The 17,621-nt window shown below is 35.7% G+C and overlaps 1 protein-coding gene across 1 annotated transcript in view; it reads left to right on the top strand.

Annotated features, from left to right (window-relative positions):
- The first annotated feature begins 4,815 nt into the window (after positions 1 to 4,815).
- The window catches only part of LOC115422628 (voltage-gated potassium channel subunit beta-2-like), a 35,307-nt gene continuing 22,501 nt past the window's right edge, over positions 4,816 to 17,621 (top strand). The window contains exons 1-5 of the mRNA XM_030139052.1: positions 4,816 to 5,028; positions 7,978 to 8,318; positions 11,608 to 11,651; positions 15,212 to 15,249; positions 15,942 to 16,021. Of these exons, the coding sequence (XP_029994912.1) occupies positions 4,978 to 5,028; positions 7,978 to 8,318; positions 11,608 to 11,651; positions 15,212 to 15,249; positions 15,942 to 16,021 (554 nt within the window). The 5' untranslated portion in view covers positions 4,816 to 4,977. The remainder of the gene's footprint in view (positions 5,029 to 7,977; positions 8,319 to 11,607; positions 11,652 to 15,211; positions 15,250 to 15,941; positions 16,022 to 17,621) is intronic.

Here is a 17,621-nt window from a genome sequence, read left to right as displayed (position 1 = left end):
AAGCTTTATTATTTTTTGCACTGTTTTAGAAACAGTGACTTGTAAGACTACCCTATTTAGTTTACCCAAAAATCCATCAGTAGTATTTGCTCACTATTATAAAATTATCATGACTTGATCAGGAGCAGTTTGTAGGTTTAACTGTTCACACAAGCAGCTGCATAAATGTAAATGTATTCGACATGAGGCAAACATAGGATAACGTTAGCCTTTCATAGCATTTTGCCTACTTGCATAGTTGAATAATTGGTGACAACATCTCTTCTCTAAATGTGCAGTCTTATGGCCAGTAGTTTAAAACAGTGATTGATTCTGAAACCACCTTAAAATTTACCTCACAATTATATATTCCATGAAAGTAGGTTCTCTCAATATGTGTCAGTCATTTGAAATACGTTTATTTGGCTTTTCTTATTTGTATTTCCAATTATTACGCATCTTTCAACAAGACGTGCAGTGACCTGTCAATCAGCTGGGGTGGCACTGGCACCTGAGGTGTCCAATCAGGTTCCAGAGCAAGGTTATTATTGTTAACGAAAACTAACGAAATGACGAAAACTAGAATTGAAAAAACATTTTCGTGAACTGAAATAAATAAAAACTAGAATTAAAAAAAAAAAAAGATAACTAACTGAAATTGTATTGTGTGTTTACAAAACTAACTAAAACAAATGAAAATTCTGGATTAAATTCCCATTGTTTTCATCTTTGTCAATGTCGGATTGATATAAAATCGATTTATTTCCCTCAAGTAATTTTAGCTGCTGGCACCATATGATATTTAACGGTCCGTCACTTGTGGTCACTTGTGGTTTCCAGTTGTCTTCTAGTCCCCACTCTACCTGGAAACATGGAGACTAAAGTTGGGAGAAAGCAGCGGAGTCCTGTCTGGGATTTATGTGAATATGACGGAGAAGAAGAGAAAAGATATAAAGAATCTAAAACTAAACTAAAACTAAGCATTTAGAAAATAACGAAAACTAATAAAAACTACCAAACTTGCTCTAAAAACTAATTCAAAATAACTGAATTAGAGAAAAAAAAAGTCAAAACTAAATAAAACTAAACTATAATGAAAAACATAAAACTATTATAACCTTGTTCCAGAGGTGGCCAGCGCTAAGCAGAGCCCTGGCTCTGGCGCTAAGTTAGCAATATTTTCCTCGGCATGACCCACCCTACTCTGCCTCTGATTGGCTCATCAGTCCTTATGACTAAAGTTAACCAATCTAATCAGTGAAGGTACCAAGTACTAGCCAATTAGAGGCAGAGTAGGGCGGGTCATGGCGTCACCATTCCAAGACAAAAAACGAGCAAGTTGGCTCAAATACTACTGAATGGTGGGAGGGGGATTTAGGAGTGGGTATACCCAATGCTGACTGAAAAATAAGTAGGTATACTCCATATAACGCTGTATACCCTGGTTGGGATAGCTTTTAGCATCTTACTGTACCACCTTACAGAGCATGGAAGCTGATATTTCTTTGAAAATTATGAGTGTTGTAATATACTTCCATTCCCAGATAGCAAAGAGACACTGGGACGGATCTGGAACAGAATCGCTGACCGATTCGGCCCAAAATCGTTTGGCGGATCTGGCCCGGTGTCCAAATGCACATCGGGCCAAAACATGTACTGCTTCGTGAAATGGATCTTCTACAGAAATGGTCCAGCTCTGGCCCAGTTCCGTTCAATCACATCTAGAATATACACAAGAATCATCTTGGCCCAGATTCATATTACGATTCTGGTCCAGATCAGTATTACTACTTTGAAAATCAGTCTTGGTTGTGTGACGGGAGACTGTTCTGGGCTGAATCTGTAAGCCAGCACAATTCCGGAACTGCTAGAGAGAGCTGAAAGACGGATCCGATGTAGATTTGGTCCATAGTCAGAAAACGGATGTGAGCTATAAACGGATGTAAAGGCTTTAATGCGGATCCCAAAGGTAATTGCTATCTGGGTTTTCATCCATGAAGTGGGTTATGGCTCACACCCCCTTTGGATCTCCACTCATATAGACATACAGATCTTCTACCAACTCGTATGTATCTGTTATTCCACACAGTTATTATTAATAAACCTGTTATTCCACACAGGTCTATTGTGTGGAATAAAACTGTGTTTGTAAATTAACTTCCTGTACAACAGAGCCTGGAAAGCAGAGACCTTGCTTGGTAGTGTCGTACATTCAAATTCACAGCATAACAAAAAATCTATCCCACCTTTTTTTTTTTTTTTTTCAAAAATAGCATTAGGAATAGCAAACCAGAAACAATTGCTATTATTAATAAAATATTTTAACCACTTCAGCTTCAGGACACCATTCATGACATCTAAATCAATAGCATTAGCGCCTCCTTCTTCATAATTCTTAACTATATCGTCACTCTTTGAAAAGAACTGCTATTTCTGGAAATTATTCTCTTCAAATCTCAACACTGCCTCCACAGTGCCTCTGCTTTTCTTTGTGGTATTCGGCCAGTATGTTAGTTAACAGCGGCGCCCTTTGGTGGATGGATGGAGAAATGCTCATTCCAACACAATGGGCCCATCTGAGTCTGAAGGCAGTGACGCTAGACACCGTTTGAAACGGACGTACCTACAGCCGCAGAAAAAATTATTAGACCACTCCTTGTTTTCTTCAGTTTCTTGTTCATTTTGATGCCTGGTACAACTAAAGGTACATTTGTTTGGACAAATATAATGATAACAACAAAAATAGCTCAGAGAGTTTAATTTAGAGCTGATCTCTGTACATTTTCTATGTTTTCTTGAGAATAACCAAAATCACTTCAGTTCTTACATCAGTATCTATGGCATTGTACTGACAAAAACAGTGCTTTTAGGCATTCCGTGTTTTCTTTTCTGTCTCTTTTAGTAACATGATACACACAGGAGTTAATACTTGATTGCATAACCATTATTTTTGATGACTTTTGATGGTCTAATAATTTTTTCTGCAACTGTATTTATGTACGTAAAGCGAGTATGAATGGGCCTGTAGATAAAACTTATTTACACTTTAGTACCTGTGATGTTTGAAACAAGTTTCTCTCTCTCATATGAGTCCATGAGTTAACATAAAAAGCATGAAGTTGCTGAAATACTTTGTACTACATCTGAACTGAACCTGCTTCCTTATCCTCAGCTGTTATGTACAGTATATTTTGTAGCTATACACAGGTTAAAATGGTCATAAATGATCTGAACATGGGCTACATAATAAGGTTCAGGGTTAGTTGGAGTTCATTTTTTAATTTTAACCCTTAGATCCTCCTATGGCATTTTTGTACATTTTGTACATTTTTCCCATGATGCATTTTGCACCCTCTTGGTTGCCCTCATGGCAAAAATGTACAGGCACAAAAAACTGTTACAAATCATCATACATCACAATTTTTTTTTTTGCTTGTTTCCCCACACATTTCTTAAAAAACTTCAGGCCTGCTCAAAAATACCAAATATTCCCCAATTTTCAGGATTTTAACCCTTTAACTGTCGATTTCATAATTTGAATTCTGAATGATTTATTTAAAAAAAAGAAAAAGAAAGAAAAAACTCAAAAAATGTGATATTTTCCATATAATAAATAGTAGGGGGATGGGACATTGGCTGTGATTAGAGCCTTGGATATGTCAAAGATTAGCAATAAAATTGATTTGGTTGCATTAGTATTTTTTTCTGTAGGGTCAGATACTCCCTCTGGTTACCCTCATGAACAAAAATGCCCCATTGACTTCCATCATAACCATGTTTTTCAATCTCATTATCATTACATTATATAACCATACGTTAACAGCATTTTTTTGCACATCAAGGTCAAGGTCCAGTTTATTTCTATAGCACATATATAACAACACAAAGTGCCTAAAGTGCAATATATAATAAAACTGATGAAATATATAGATATAGAAGATAATATATACTAAAACTGATAAAACAGATACACAATAATAATATAAATAGTATCTAATAATACAACCAGCAGATAAAACAACTAAAAGTCACACACTTGTATTAAAAGCCAGTGCAAATAGGTGTGTCTTTAAAAGAGATTTTAAGTGTTCAGTGGACAGTGCACATGTGATATGAAGGGGCAGAGGGTTCCCTCATGCCCCTCAGGGCATGAGGGTTAATTACCTGAAAAGAAGTTGAATTTGTGGGTCTGACCTATCAGACCTCCTTCCTGTTCACCTCTCTACACACATCAACAGAAGGAGCTAAGCTCAGATAGTTTATTGTTTTTCTAACAGAACTGGAGAAAGAACAAAACTGATGTTAAACCTGATGAAGGAGATCATGATTTTGTGAAGAGCAATTGTGTCGACACTGATGGATGGACGGACAGACAGACAGACGAAGGAACAGATGCCACAGGGTCCTCTGTGGGCTATGGCTGATGGGTAAAAATTTGAAAAAGAAAATGAAAAATGCAAAAGTTGCCTAATTTTTCTCATGAAGTTCGTTTCTGACTCAGACATTCGTCTGTGATGCATTTTGCAGTTTTAAGTCCAGAAGACAGACCTGGGATTGGGTCTCTGAGGGTCTTTTGCATGTTCAGGCAGAAACGTGGGTTGTATTGTTTCCTATGGACATCCACTGAAGCAGGTGAAGGACATTTCCTGACCCTCAAACTGTTTTCCTTTTATTCCAACAACGCTGTTTAAAACAAGCGAAATGACAACATTTATGTATGCTCTTGGCTGTTGCAGACAATCATAAGCTTTTAGTGGCAGTGCCGGTTTTAGTACTAAGATAAATAATTTACTGGTGAGATTACTTACTAGCATCTGCAGTGGTAGCAGGATTGCTGATAGGACTGCTTTTGTGCCTTGTGACCAAGAAGGAGTCAGAGGGAGTAGGAAGCCATATTCACTGTTCAACCAGCTCAGATTCAAACCATTCACAATCTGCGCTCTGCTCGCGTGGAGGACTTCCACATCCTGCTTCACCTGGCCGTCACCAGCCTCCATCATGAGCAGCGTCGTCCAGAACCCCTACATTGGCCGATCTCCAAACACTCGGGTGAGTTTCTGATGTCAGGTATGTGTTTACATGGACTGATCAACTGAGGGTTTGGTTGGACAAGGGTTATGCTGCTACTAGTAGGAGCTACTTTTTGGACATGTTCCATCAACATCTCCAGCATTTAAAAATAGAGACATAAATTATTGAGTAGCTGGGAATTACTGATTTATTTGCCCTAGCAAGTTTCAAAACAATGTAAAACATTTATTTTCTTTTACCTGCATTAAGAATTTAAAGTCATTACACAGCTGCAAAAGCTTTAATGCTTTGTGTGACGTCAGGATTAAAGCAGAGATGATTGTGATGGAATTTTATACATTTGTAACAAGAAAAGCAATTCTATATCTCACATCCTCCACCAGCAGATGGTAAGGTGTGGTATATTTTTGCTGTCACACTACAATACTCTCTGACCACATGACTGAAATGTTTACACCATTCTGCCCTTCCATAAAACCATTTAAAGCAGTGGTTCTCAACTGGTCGGGCTTCAGGACCCAGTATTGCCCTTCAATAAGAAGCTGTGACACAAATTGATAACAAATAAAGTTCTCAAATTAATTTAATGAAAAGATGATATGTTTTGAACCTGAGATAAAACAGAATATCACTGCATGAAAACAAAGACCAGTTTAATAATAATGACAGTGATGGCCAATTCTGCACAGCCTGTTTGGTTTTATAATCTAGCATGTTTAGCACACTGGTTTATCTATTTTTATCTGCTCTTTGATGTCGCTTTTATTGTCTTCGATGGTTTTATTGACTATGTAACTTGTGTCCAGGGATGTAACGATATGAAAATTTCATATCACAGTTACTGTGACCAAAATTATCACGGTTATCATTATCATTGCGGTATTGTTGAAATTGTGCTCAAAATGTTCAAAAAGTACTTATACACACACTGAAATAATTTAACCAAGTTGTATTTAAAAATAAATAAATAGAATAAAATAACAGGCACAATGTACCTTCTGTTGACAGAAACATTCAAATACTAACCCTTAGTGGTCTGAGCCTATTTTGGCCATTTTTCAGTACTTTTGATTTTGACTTTATATACTATATAAACAAATGTTTACGATACCCATGTTTGGTATCTTTTTTTTTCAGCACAACTTCATCCATCTCATCTGTCTATTATTTTTCACTTTAACCTACTACATCAACATAACAGGCCAAAACACACACACACACACACACACACACACACACACACACACACACACACACACAAAACACACACACACACAAACACACACAAATAAAAAAAATAAAATATATATATATATATAAAATCTGATTTGAAAAATGTATATAATTTATTGCATAAATAACACACAGATGCTTAACGAACCTTTTCAAAGACTTTAAAAGTGAATATTGGTTCCAAATATTAGGTATATAAAATCAAAATTGTAATAAATTAAAACTATACTTATATATCTGACATAAAAGCAGATCTTTACATAGGCGTTTTTTCCCCTAAAAGTACGGTAATCAAACAAGGTTATCATGATAATTAGAATTTAAATGGTAATACTAACCATCTGCAATTTTACCGCGGTTTATCGTTATACCGGTAATCGTTACATCCCACTTTGCGTCATTATTAGCTCATTAGCTGATAGGTCATGAGCTATTGTACTATTGCATCTTCGTTAGCAATTTCTTCAAAAATCTTCTCTCACGAAACTACTGGTTGGATTAATTTCATATTTTATATGTCGCTTCCTTGGGACAATGTCTTCAAAGTGTTTTCACAGTTTTGAGATACTTCGTTTTTTTTTGACGAATTTTTGAAATATTACAAATTTGTCTTTACTTGTAATGGTCCATATTTAGATGGTTCATAACATGGAACTGGTTACAGATATCAATATAGATACTATTGAGCACTGATAGGAAGTCGTATATGGACTTTCATTTAGGCCCATGGCCTTTGACCTTGAGTGACCTTGAAGGGTCAAACTCAAGGTCACCAATGTCTACATTTCAACAATGTTGTTCTCCAAAACTATGGAGTTCTCCTCCAGTGAAAGTACCACCCACTTCTAACGGAGGATTGAGCTCCTGCATCAACACCACAGGACTCTAACATAGAACAGAACCTGACAACTGCACAAATTCAAGTTGTTATTGATTCTTAATAGAACATGCCGGTGAGATACAGGGCCATTGGTCAGTTTTAAAAAAAAATTATTATTATTATTATTATTATTATTTATTTATTTATTTATTTTATTTTCACCGCAGCAAAGATGTTAACCCATAAAGACCCAGTGTTACTTTTGTGGCAGTTCCTAAATATTTTTGTCTTCTGTGTTTAACTTTTCTTAAGTAATTTACCACCATTTATTATAATATTATCCTCTGTATTTTGCCTTTTTCAGTGAACATCAGGTATTTTCCTATGTTTAATTCACTGATCATGTAGATGTTCATAAAAGGTCAGATTAAAATTGAGGGTTATTAAATCAAAAACAGAGAAAACTGAAGAAAAGAGGACTTTTTTAGCAAATACATAATCAACCGAATATAAAAAGAAGTGTCTCCATCCACTGTCATTGATCCAGCTCCATGGGTTTTACTGGTGAATCAATGTTGTAGAAGATGATGGTGTTTCCACGGTAACTATGGAGCCTTTGAACGTCCAAGAGGGTCATATCTGATAACAATGAAACGATGACAAACTGTATTTTTCACCAATTAATTGCATGCATTGATAGGATTAGTGGATCAGAATGTATTAAACCTTTTAGATCAGTAGATGGTTTTGGTCGTCTTTGGCTGTTTGGGTCTTTATGGGTTAAATCCATATTTCTGTTTTTGCACAAGTTCTGTACTTCTTCTGGAGTGAAACATCTGGATGCTTTTGCCAACTCTGAATATTAAGTTTATAAGTTTTCTTGCCAAGTAAATATTCCTGTTGTTAAATTCCAGTTGTCTAAGCCTGGGGGAAATGGAGCGGTTCCACCAGTGAATCGTGACAACACTGGGATATGTCGAAGTAGTAGCATCAGTGGTGGAAGTGGAGGATCTGGGGGCAAGACACTGTCACTGTCATCCATGAGTGAGAGTGTGCGCAGTGGCTTGAGCTGTTTCTTATCTGAACAAACACTGGAGCAAGAAGAACGACAGCGGCGCACAAGTCAGTTAGCAGAGTTTCAGCGCCTAAGGGAGGTACGTGCTGCTGCTCAGCTAAAAAACCTGGAGGATTTCCTACGAGTGAACAACATTTCACTCAGGGAAAGCACATCTTATGCCACTGGCATGATTTACAGGTGGGTGAGGTCAGTTTTACTCATAAAAATGGTTCTACCTTTACATAGATGTAAGGGTGGTTTATAGAATTACACTCACTATTATTTTTGGTGGCGTTAGAATGGCAGGTAAACCAAGGTCAATACAGTCAAGAAACAAAACAAACATCATATTAAACATTACATTTCATTCATTTTTCATTCATTGTTTATTTTGAGCATTTATAGAATACAAACAAATTCACACACAAAAAAAGAAAAAAATCATTCATTTATGCTCAAAAAGGAGTGGGAAGAAGAAAAACATATTTAATCCCACCCCCACTCTCATCATCAAATAACTTAACATAACATTTTAAATACTCACTCCTGTCCTTCGACTTTAAGCCAGAGCAATGGACAAAATAGAACAAAATAGGCCTATACCAAATTAGAATGAACTCATTTGACAGTATTTACATTGCATAACCAAACTGTGTGGGAAAAAAAAATAGAAACAAAGTACATTCCTGGTGGTGTTACCATGGTAACAGTTAACCATCAACTTACATGATAATAATTACATACCAACAATGGTAAAAACAAAAAAACAAAAATACTGCAATACCACAAGTGGTAAAGAACAGCAATAATTACAGACCAACAATGGTAAGAAAACAAACAAACAAAAAACTACAATAGCACTAATGGTAAAGGGCAGCACATACCAGCGATGGTAAGAACAATACCAGATGGTAATGGACAAACACAGACCAACTAGATGTGGAACAACAAGCACACATGAACATTTAAGACAGAATATAGATGGAACATCAGTTTTAAGACCTTCCATCTTTATACTGGGACCAGACCATATTTTTGTATAACAGTTTAAATCGGTGGATATTTTGGCATTGCTTGTGTTGGATGTCCAGACTGTTCCAAAGTTTGACTCCACATACAGACACACAAAAGCGTTTACGAGTGGTTCGAAATTTGGGTAATGTGAAATCTCCAAAGCCTCTCAAATTATGAGTACTCTTCCGAATTGTGAAGTTTTTTTATATATTACTTGGTAGTAATTTATTGAATGCTTTAAATAAAGTTATTGCTGTATAATATTTTACAAGATCATGGATTTTTAATAGTTTTGACTGAATAAAGAGATTATGAGTGTGTTCTAGAAATCCAACCTTATGTATGACCCGTACTGCTCGTTCCTGTAATATGACTAATGGATTTATGGTGCATTGGTAACCATTCCCCACACTTCAATAGACCATGTGAGGTATGGGAGGACCCATTAACCCATAAAGACCCAATGCTACTTATGTGGCAGCTCCCAGATAAATTTGTCTCTAGATTTAACCTTCTTAAGTAATTTATCTCTATTTATTATAATATTGTTTGTATTTTGTGTTTTTTCATTGAAAACCATGTATTTTCCTACATTCAATTCACTGATCATGTAGATGTTCATAAACCCTCAGATTATAGTTGGGGGTTATTAAATCAGAAACAACGAAAACTGAAGAAAAAGTGATTTTTTTCAGCAAATACATCAATAACTGAACTTAAAAACAAGTGTCTCCATCCACTGTCATTGATCCAACTCTATGGGTTTTACTGGTGAATCAATGTTGAAGAAGATGACAGTGTTTCTACATTAACTACGGCCTCTGAATGTCCAAATGGGTCATATCTGATGACCCTGAAAAGATGACAAACTGCATTATACACTGATTATTTACATGGATTGATCAGTTCATTGGTTCAGAAGTTAGAAAACATTTTAGATCAGTAGATGATTTTGGTCGTTGGTGGCTGTTTGGGTCTTTATGAGTTAAATCCATATTTTTGTTTTTGCACAAGTTCTGTACTTCTTCTGAAGTGGGTCTTTGTGGGTTAATTTTTCATTCACAAATGCTACCGACAGGATCCACAGACAATAATTTTCAAAAAATTGGCAAATACAAATTATGGTATATTTGCCTCAGTTGTTTTGCACATAAAACTTGGTTCATTTACAATCTGTGATATTTGTCACATGTGCTGCTGACTGTCTTCTACACTATAACACATAGCACTGTTGTCATATCTGCTGCTGTTTTGTTCCACTATGCACCTCCTCATCTCATAACTGTTACTGTACTGCACTACTTCCATAAAGTTTGGATATCTTATAAAATATATTTAAAAAGTAGTCTGTATTTTATTCAAACCTTTATTTAAATGAATGAACTTTTTTTTAAATGAAAGATTTTCAGTATTTTCACTGACTCTATTTTGTAAATGTCTAGATGTTGATACCTATAATACACATGGATGCATTTGAGACAGATATGTTTACCACTGTGTCACAGAAAAAATACATATTAAGTTCCCAAGTTTTCCACGTGTTCACACAGATACATGCTTTTCACATCTCTAATATTTTCCATGTTACATGTTGAATATATACACACAAGGGTAGATATCTGGAAAACATCTAATAAATTAAACGCATCAAATGCTGCACATTTTTCAATAACCGAATGAAATATAATGAAAATGCTTCAACACTATTACAATATTATAGGTAGCAAATATAACATACATTTTTTTTAAAAAAAAATCATGGGAAGGAATGCTACTAGGACTCAAAAAAGTTTATTTAAGGCGCTCTTTGGAAAAAGGGATTCATAAAGTAGATGACAAACAAGTAGAAAACCTCAAGGCACTCTCTTTAAGTATTAAAATGCCTTTATTCTCACGGCATCAAACTTCCTGATGAAGGCTTGAAGCTGAAACATGTTGAAATGTTTTCTAAAGGTCTACACATGACCATGTCTTGAGAATAAGGCATTTTAATACTTAAACAGAGTGCCTTGGAGTTTTCCTCCTGTTTGTCAAAACACACATTTAGTTGGCTACTGCTGTACATTGTAGCACTGTATTTTAGTACATATTTAGGTACATGTGCTTGACTATTAGTATTTTCAGTTAAAAAGTGCATGTTTGCTGTGACCAAATGCAAATTTTGTTCATTATTAATAACACTTAACATTGTTGAGCTGCTCAAACTGCCACAAACCTACTTTGTCCTAACTAAATCTAAATCTAAATGTGCTTATATTTACAAAATATGAAGTTGGTCAGTGATAACAATGGAAATCTTTGCTTCAAAATCACAGATTTTAGTTTATATTGCATTTGAGAAAATGACCCAACAAAATCTTGGAATAGCAAGAACAAAGGAATTTCTATGAATAAATGAATGAACGATCATTATATTTCTTTTCTAACCAACTGTTTTCACTGTCTTTTTTTTTTTGTTTGTTTTTGCTAACAGAAATCTAGGCAAATCAGGACTGAGGGTATCCTGTCTAGGACTAGGTGAGTAAACAAAGGTACTACACATTGACAGACTTGGTTTTTCAGGATCAATATCCATAATGATTATTCAGTGACTGATGATGATGTTTGCAGCTAATGTACAATTGTAGTAAAAATTAAAATCTTAATGATTTATTTGAGATTTTCTACAACACAAAAGATGGTGGAAATGTCTTTAAGCTGACAGTCCAATAAAGTACAATATGATGCATCACAGTGAACTGGGAGGATAACAGTGAATAATGACACACCTTCTGAAATGGCAGGAAACCTCTTCAGCTCCTAACAAACTCATGGAAATTTTTGAATAATATAATACTTTTTTTCATACAATTGACCAAACCTATGCAACAAGATTTTACTCAAGGCTTTACCAACTGAGGCTGCAACACAGGTCTTCATCCTCAAAGTGGATGCACAGGTTGGTGCGAAGCTAAAGGCCAGAAGATGGAGATGGAAGCTTTTTCTGCAGTTTTTATGGGAAATGTTAATTCACAAAATAAGATGGATGAGTTGGAGGCACGACTAAAAACTAAGGTCTATTGTGAGTATAGTCTCATGTGTTTCACTTTAGACTCTATGGATTTACCAGGATTCAGCATGATTCAACAGAAATGTTCCTTAAAATCATCTTAAAGCAGAACCAGATTCAGTCAGTTTGAAAAACATCTACATCCAGATTTATCCTTTTTCCATTCATTTAAAATGACTTTGGATGTATTTACAGAGACCAGCTCCAGTTTTATCTCCGTCTATAAGGATCTATAAGGAAACGCTTTCTTTCCCAGTCCTGTTCTGACTTTTGGTACCCAAATCCTGAGACCGGAGACTGTAATTATTAAAGTTATTTCAATAGTTACATCCAAGATTAAAAAAATAAATAAATAAATAAAAATACACAAGTAAGTCAAAAGGCACAATCCAGGCTATTCAAACCGACTACTACCCTGACTCAGTGACCAGCCTGATGGCAGAGGGAGGAAATGAGTTAGTGTATGTATTTGTTTCCCTCTGAGGCTCATAGTAATGTCTCCTGACGGCATTCAACTAAATCTGTCTTTGAGGACATGGTCTGCTTGGCTTAATGTTCTCCTGGTTTTCTGGAACACCTGCTTCTTCCACAAAGAATCCAAGTCCCTTAGCTGGACTCCTACTGTTTTGGAGCCGACCTTAATGGTGTCTTGTCTTTCATAGACAGCCCATTAAAAAAACAAAGAAAAGAAAAGAACAGAAAATAAAAGAAAAGGTTTAAAGACCCTCAATTAAAAACCCAATAAAAACTACATAAAATAGGTTTAGAAACATTAAGAGTTCAGCTTCTGCCACAGGTGGCTTCTTTGTCGACCTCATTTGACTGTGTTTTTGTTGAACCTGACCAGTGTTTTAACAGTTGGTCTCAGACCTTATTATGTTCCAAGGGAGTTTTCACATCATTTCCATCCTTGTTTACATTCAACCCAGAGCGGTGGTGTCCATAGCATGTGATGTTTTCCAGGACAGACAAAACCAACATCCTGATGCATTTATAGCATAATCCAGTGGTTCCCAACCTTTTTTGGCTCGTGACTCCATTTTAACATCACAAATTTCTAGCAACCCCAGACATTCAAAACAGAGACTTTTTTTTTGCTAAAATTAATTTGTTTTTGATCATGTAATAGTTTGCTATACTATGTTGCAAATAAATGTTAATTTTAGATGACATTTAGGCTATATAATGTATATTATTATGGACGGAGGCAGAAAAGCCAAGTTCAGATTACTGCACAAAGTGAGAATTTGATTTTCCTTGGTCAGGATATGTACAGTCAGTCCAGCTTGGATTTACAAGGCTGACAATTAATATTGAAAAAACAAAAACTCAAACTATGAATTATGAAAGAGCTGCAGCATCTGAAAGCAACCACAATGAACATTTGACAGATAAAGAGTACCACAGTGCTTCAGTTTCAGCTTCACAGTTTGTCATGTCTTTTATGGATTGGGAATGTCTCTGTCAACTCACCATATATTTTTTATTGGTAAGTCTCTTGTTTTATTTCAATCAATTTCTAGAAATATCAGGTGACCCCATTTGAATTCCAGGTGAGCCCACGTGGGGTCCTGACCCTAAGGTTGAAAAACACTGGTATAATCTGTTGATTTCAAACATCCCACCCTCTCCTTCCACCTGATTTAATTCACACAATTGTTAACTGCTAACCAAAGAAAACAAGACCCTTGATCTGCTATCCCAGTATGCCCAGGGTGCAATTTGTTGAGGGGAATGGTGGGGATCAACAACCCCCCCTCTGATTTTTACCTCTACTTCTGCTGAATGAATTTCATTCTTGGGGGCAACAACCCCATCAATGATTAAAAACCAAATGAAATTACAGGCAGGTAGTGACTGACTTACACCTTTATCCAACAGTACTGGCACTAACTTCCACCTGACCCGTACTGTCCACAGTCTCAGAATTCGGGAATGTCCCCATGCACATAAGTACATTAAATACCTTACCTATCTTTCTCTGTATAGATCAGTGTCTCTCTCTCAAATGTCGCTCAGTTCGTGCGAGGTACTCACAGCAGGTCATACGGACGCACATGTCTGCAGGCGCCAATGTACATGTTCAACACATGAAGTCCGACATCAGAGCAAACTGTTTACTTAGTCTAATTAGATGAATTATTGTGACATGATGTGAACTCTTAATCGATTAGGTTTTATGTTATGTTTCACAGTCTGACTGAGTTGCCCGTCCGTCATAAATCCTCTCCCATGTTGGCGTGTCCACAGTCCTGAAACTTAATTAGATTAGACCATCTCCCATATCGCAGGTGTGGCCGTTGCAGAAAATTAAATGCTTCGTGTATTTTTAGTTTGCATTAAAGATGAATGTTCAGCTGCTCAACATGTAATAAGGCCTACCATTAACTTAAAAAAGAATTAGCCCTGTTGACTGCTTGTTTTTTCGTGATAAAAAAAAAAGAAAAAAAACCCGCTCCCTCTGTTTTTCTGAGAACTCATACCCTGAGTATGCTAATGTCAAAAAGGCTCCACTTGGCAGATCAGACCATAACCTGATATTTCTACAGTCATGTTTCAAATCTTGTACAGAGAGATCCTGAAACTACCCCAACTGTCAGGAAATGGACACCTGAGGCAACTGAAGCTCGAAGAGAATGTTTTGAAAGCACTGAATGGAATGTTCTGTTGGAAACAAGAGGACAGTACAGATATTAACAGGTTTTATTAATTACATCAACTTATGCAATGACACTGTTAGACCTACAAAGACTGTATGTTGTTCCAATAACAAACCTTGGATCATTAGAGATATTAAAACAATCCTCAACCAGAAAAATGAATCTTTTAAAACTGGTGCTTGAGAAATACTCAAACAAGTGCAACATGAGCTGAAGAGGAGAGTGAGTGCTAATAAAGGTTCTTTTCTTACTCCAGGGTCACTGGTCTGTTATCTTTTAGCACATATGGACACCATACTGCTGGTTTTTATAATATGCATGTGAAGTTCTCACACAGTGTCATAATTTTGATGAACTTTTTTGCACAGGAACGTGGGTTACCTTTGGAGGCCAGATCACAGATGAGGTAGGAACACTTGCAGAAATATAATATATAATTTTACAAAGTAAATGTGTTGACAGAATGAAAGATTGGACTGTTTCTGATACTCAGATCTTGAAGAGGTTTATTGATAGTTAATTAGCCAGGGACAGCCAGTTTCAGTCAAAAGGACTGGGTGAGTTTAACTTACCTCTTTCTTGTGTCCTAGCTCTGATTGGTTGTTGGTCCGCCCAGTTGCATCTACAGGCATTTTAGTCTGAAGTCATTGATAATGTCTCTTGGAAACTGAAACATCCAAGAATAATTCTTAATGAGAAAAAGAGAAAATCTTGCAGAGCCATGCTACCTGGCAACTACTGACCACTGTCTGAAAAGGACAGAAAATATGAAAACATAAAAACTGAATTTTTACTTCCAGATGCTCAGCAAGATGGATGAAAGTAAAAAGACTTTAATAACAGTGGCTTGCCAAGTTTTAAGTATACTTTAAATAAAAATAGCTTTTTTATTCAATTAAAACTAATTTTCCGAAAACCACTGTGGTTTATTGGTTGAAGATGATTTCTTGTCAAGTGTACACATTTTTAGACACATTATTATCATTATTATTGTTATTATTATTATTATTATTATTATTATTATTATTATTACAACTTATGTCTTAAATTAAAGCTACTTCATTGCATATTCAGTAATTTCCCGTCTTGCTGTTTAAGGTGGCAGAGGAACTAGTGACTTTGGCATATGAAAATGGAATCAATCTTTTTGACACAGCTGAGCTGTACGCTGCTGGAAAGTGAGTATAGGCCCATACACATCAGCATATGATTATCACAAACCTCTCCTGTTAATGAGCCTGTTTACATGACCATAAAAGTCTGATAACTGGGAGTAATAAGATAATTGTAATAATCAGATCTGATGCATTTACATGCACTTAAGACATGTGATAGTCAAAAACCCTCGTTTAGACGCACCATTCCATTATGGGATTTCTTTTGGAGTACGTACATACTTACTGATCGTAGACTTAAACATTCAGTTATTGTCTTCCGCTCATGTTTGACTACGTAACTTCCATTCTCCATGGATACTTGTATTTACACATGTGCAGATGTAAAAAAAAAAAAAGAAATCGGATTAACCTGTATACATGGAGGAAGACAACAGAGTACTGAGAAATCCAGGTGTGTTAATCTGTCATAATCACTGCTGTTATCTGATAAAAACATATCTGATTATACTGTTTACATAGTCACTTAGATAATCTGATAACTCCAGAAATCGGATAACAATCGGATTATTAGTGTGGATGTAAACAGGCTCAAGTGATGAAGTAAAGATACTCCTTAAAGGGGTTACACACACATTCAAAAATGAGTCCATCTGTCAACAGCAGGGGGGAGTTGTACACCAGAATACTTCCACTGGTTTATCTAAGGTGTAAACATGTATTGTTTTCAGTAAACATGTGTTTTCTGCTTCAAACAGAAACTTGGTCTGTCAAAATAACTGTTGTCTTGTGCTGCATTACTCTATAGTTTACATTATAGTTCATTTTTTAGACACTGTAAAACCACAGAACATCTCTGTTTTCCATACTGTTTGTTTTATCAATAGCTGTGCTAAAATATGTTTTTGTCTGAACAAGGTCACAACTGTTACATAATAGTCTGAACCCAGTGGTATCCTGGTGAACTTAGACCAGCAGACTCAAGGCTAGTTTGACTTATTACCAAGGTTATTATCGTTAACAAAAACTAACAAAATGATGAAAACTAGAATTGAAAAAAATATTTGTGTTAACCGAAAGAAATAAAAACTATATTTAGAAGAAAAAACGATAACTTGCTGAAACTGTATTTTCTGCTTCCAAAATGAACAAAAACGTATAAAATTATGTATAATATCCTTTTCGTTTTTGTCTTTGTTAATGTCAGATTGATATGAAATTGATTTATTTTGCTCAAGTAATTTTAGCTGGTGCCACCATACGACACTTCATGGTCCATTACTTGTTGTTTAGGGTCGGCTTCTGGTCCCCACTCTACCTGGAAACATGGAGACTACAGCTGGGAGAAAGCAGCAGAGTCCTGTATGGGATTAATTTGAATACGATAAAAGATATGAAAAACTAAAACTCATACTAAAACTAAATGAAAACTAAGCATTTAGAAAAAAACAAAAACTTATAAAACTAGCAAACCTGCTCTATAAACTAATTAAAACAAACTGAATTGGAGAAAAAAAAGTCAAAACTAAATAAAACTAAACTATAATGAATAAACCAAAACTATTATAACCTTGCTCACTATTCCCTCTAGTGACATATTGTACATGACATGTCAGTCTTTCTCTACATACAGTATATGCAGCTCCTTTTAGTCCTTTCTAAG

This window comes from Sphaeramia orbicularis, chromosome 7, assembly GCF_902148855.1.
Source record: "Sphaeramia orbicularis chromosome 7, fSphaOr1.1, whole genome shotgun sequence".
Lineage (NCBI taxonomy): Eukaryota > Metazoa > Chordata > Actinopteri > Kurtiformes > Apogonidae > Sphaeramia > Sphaeramia orbicularis.
The sequence above is the reverse complement of the archived record's forward strand: the minus strand, read 5'-3'. Positions and strand labels throughout refer to the sequence as shown.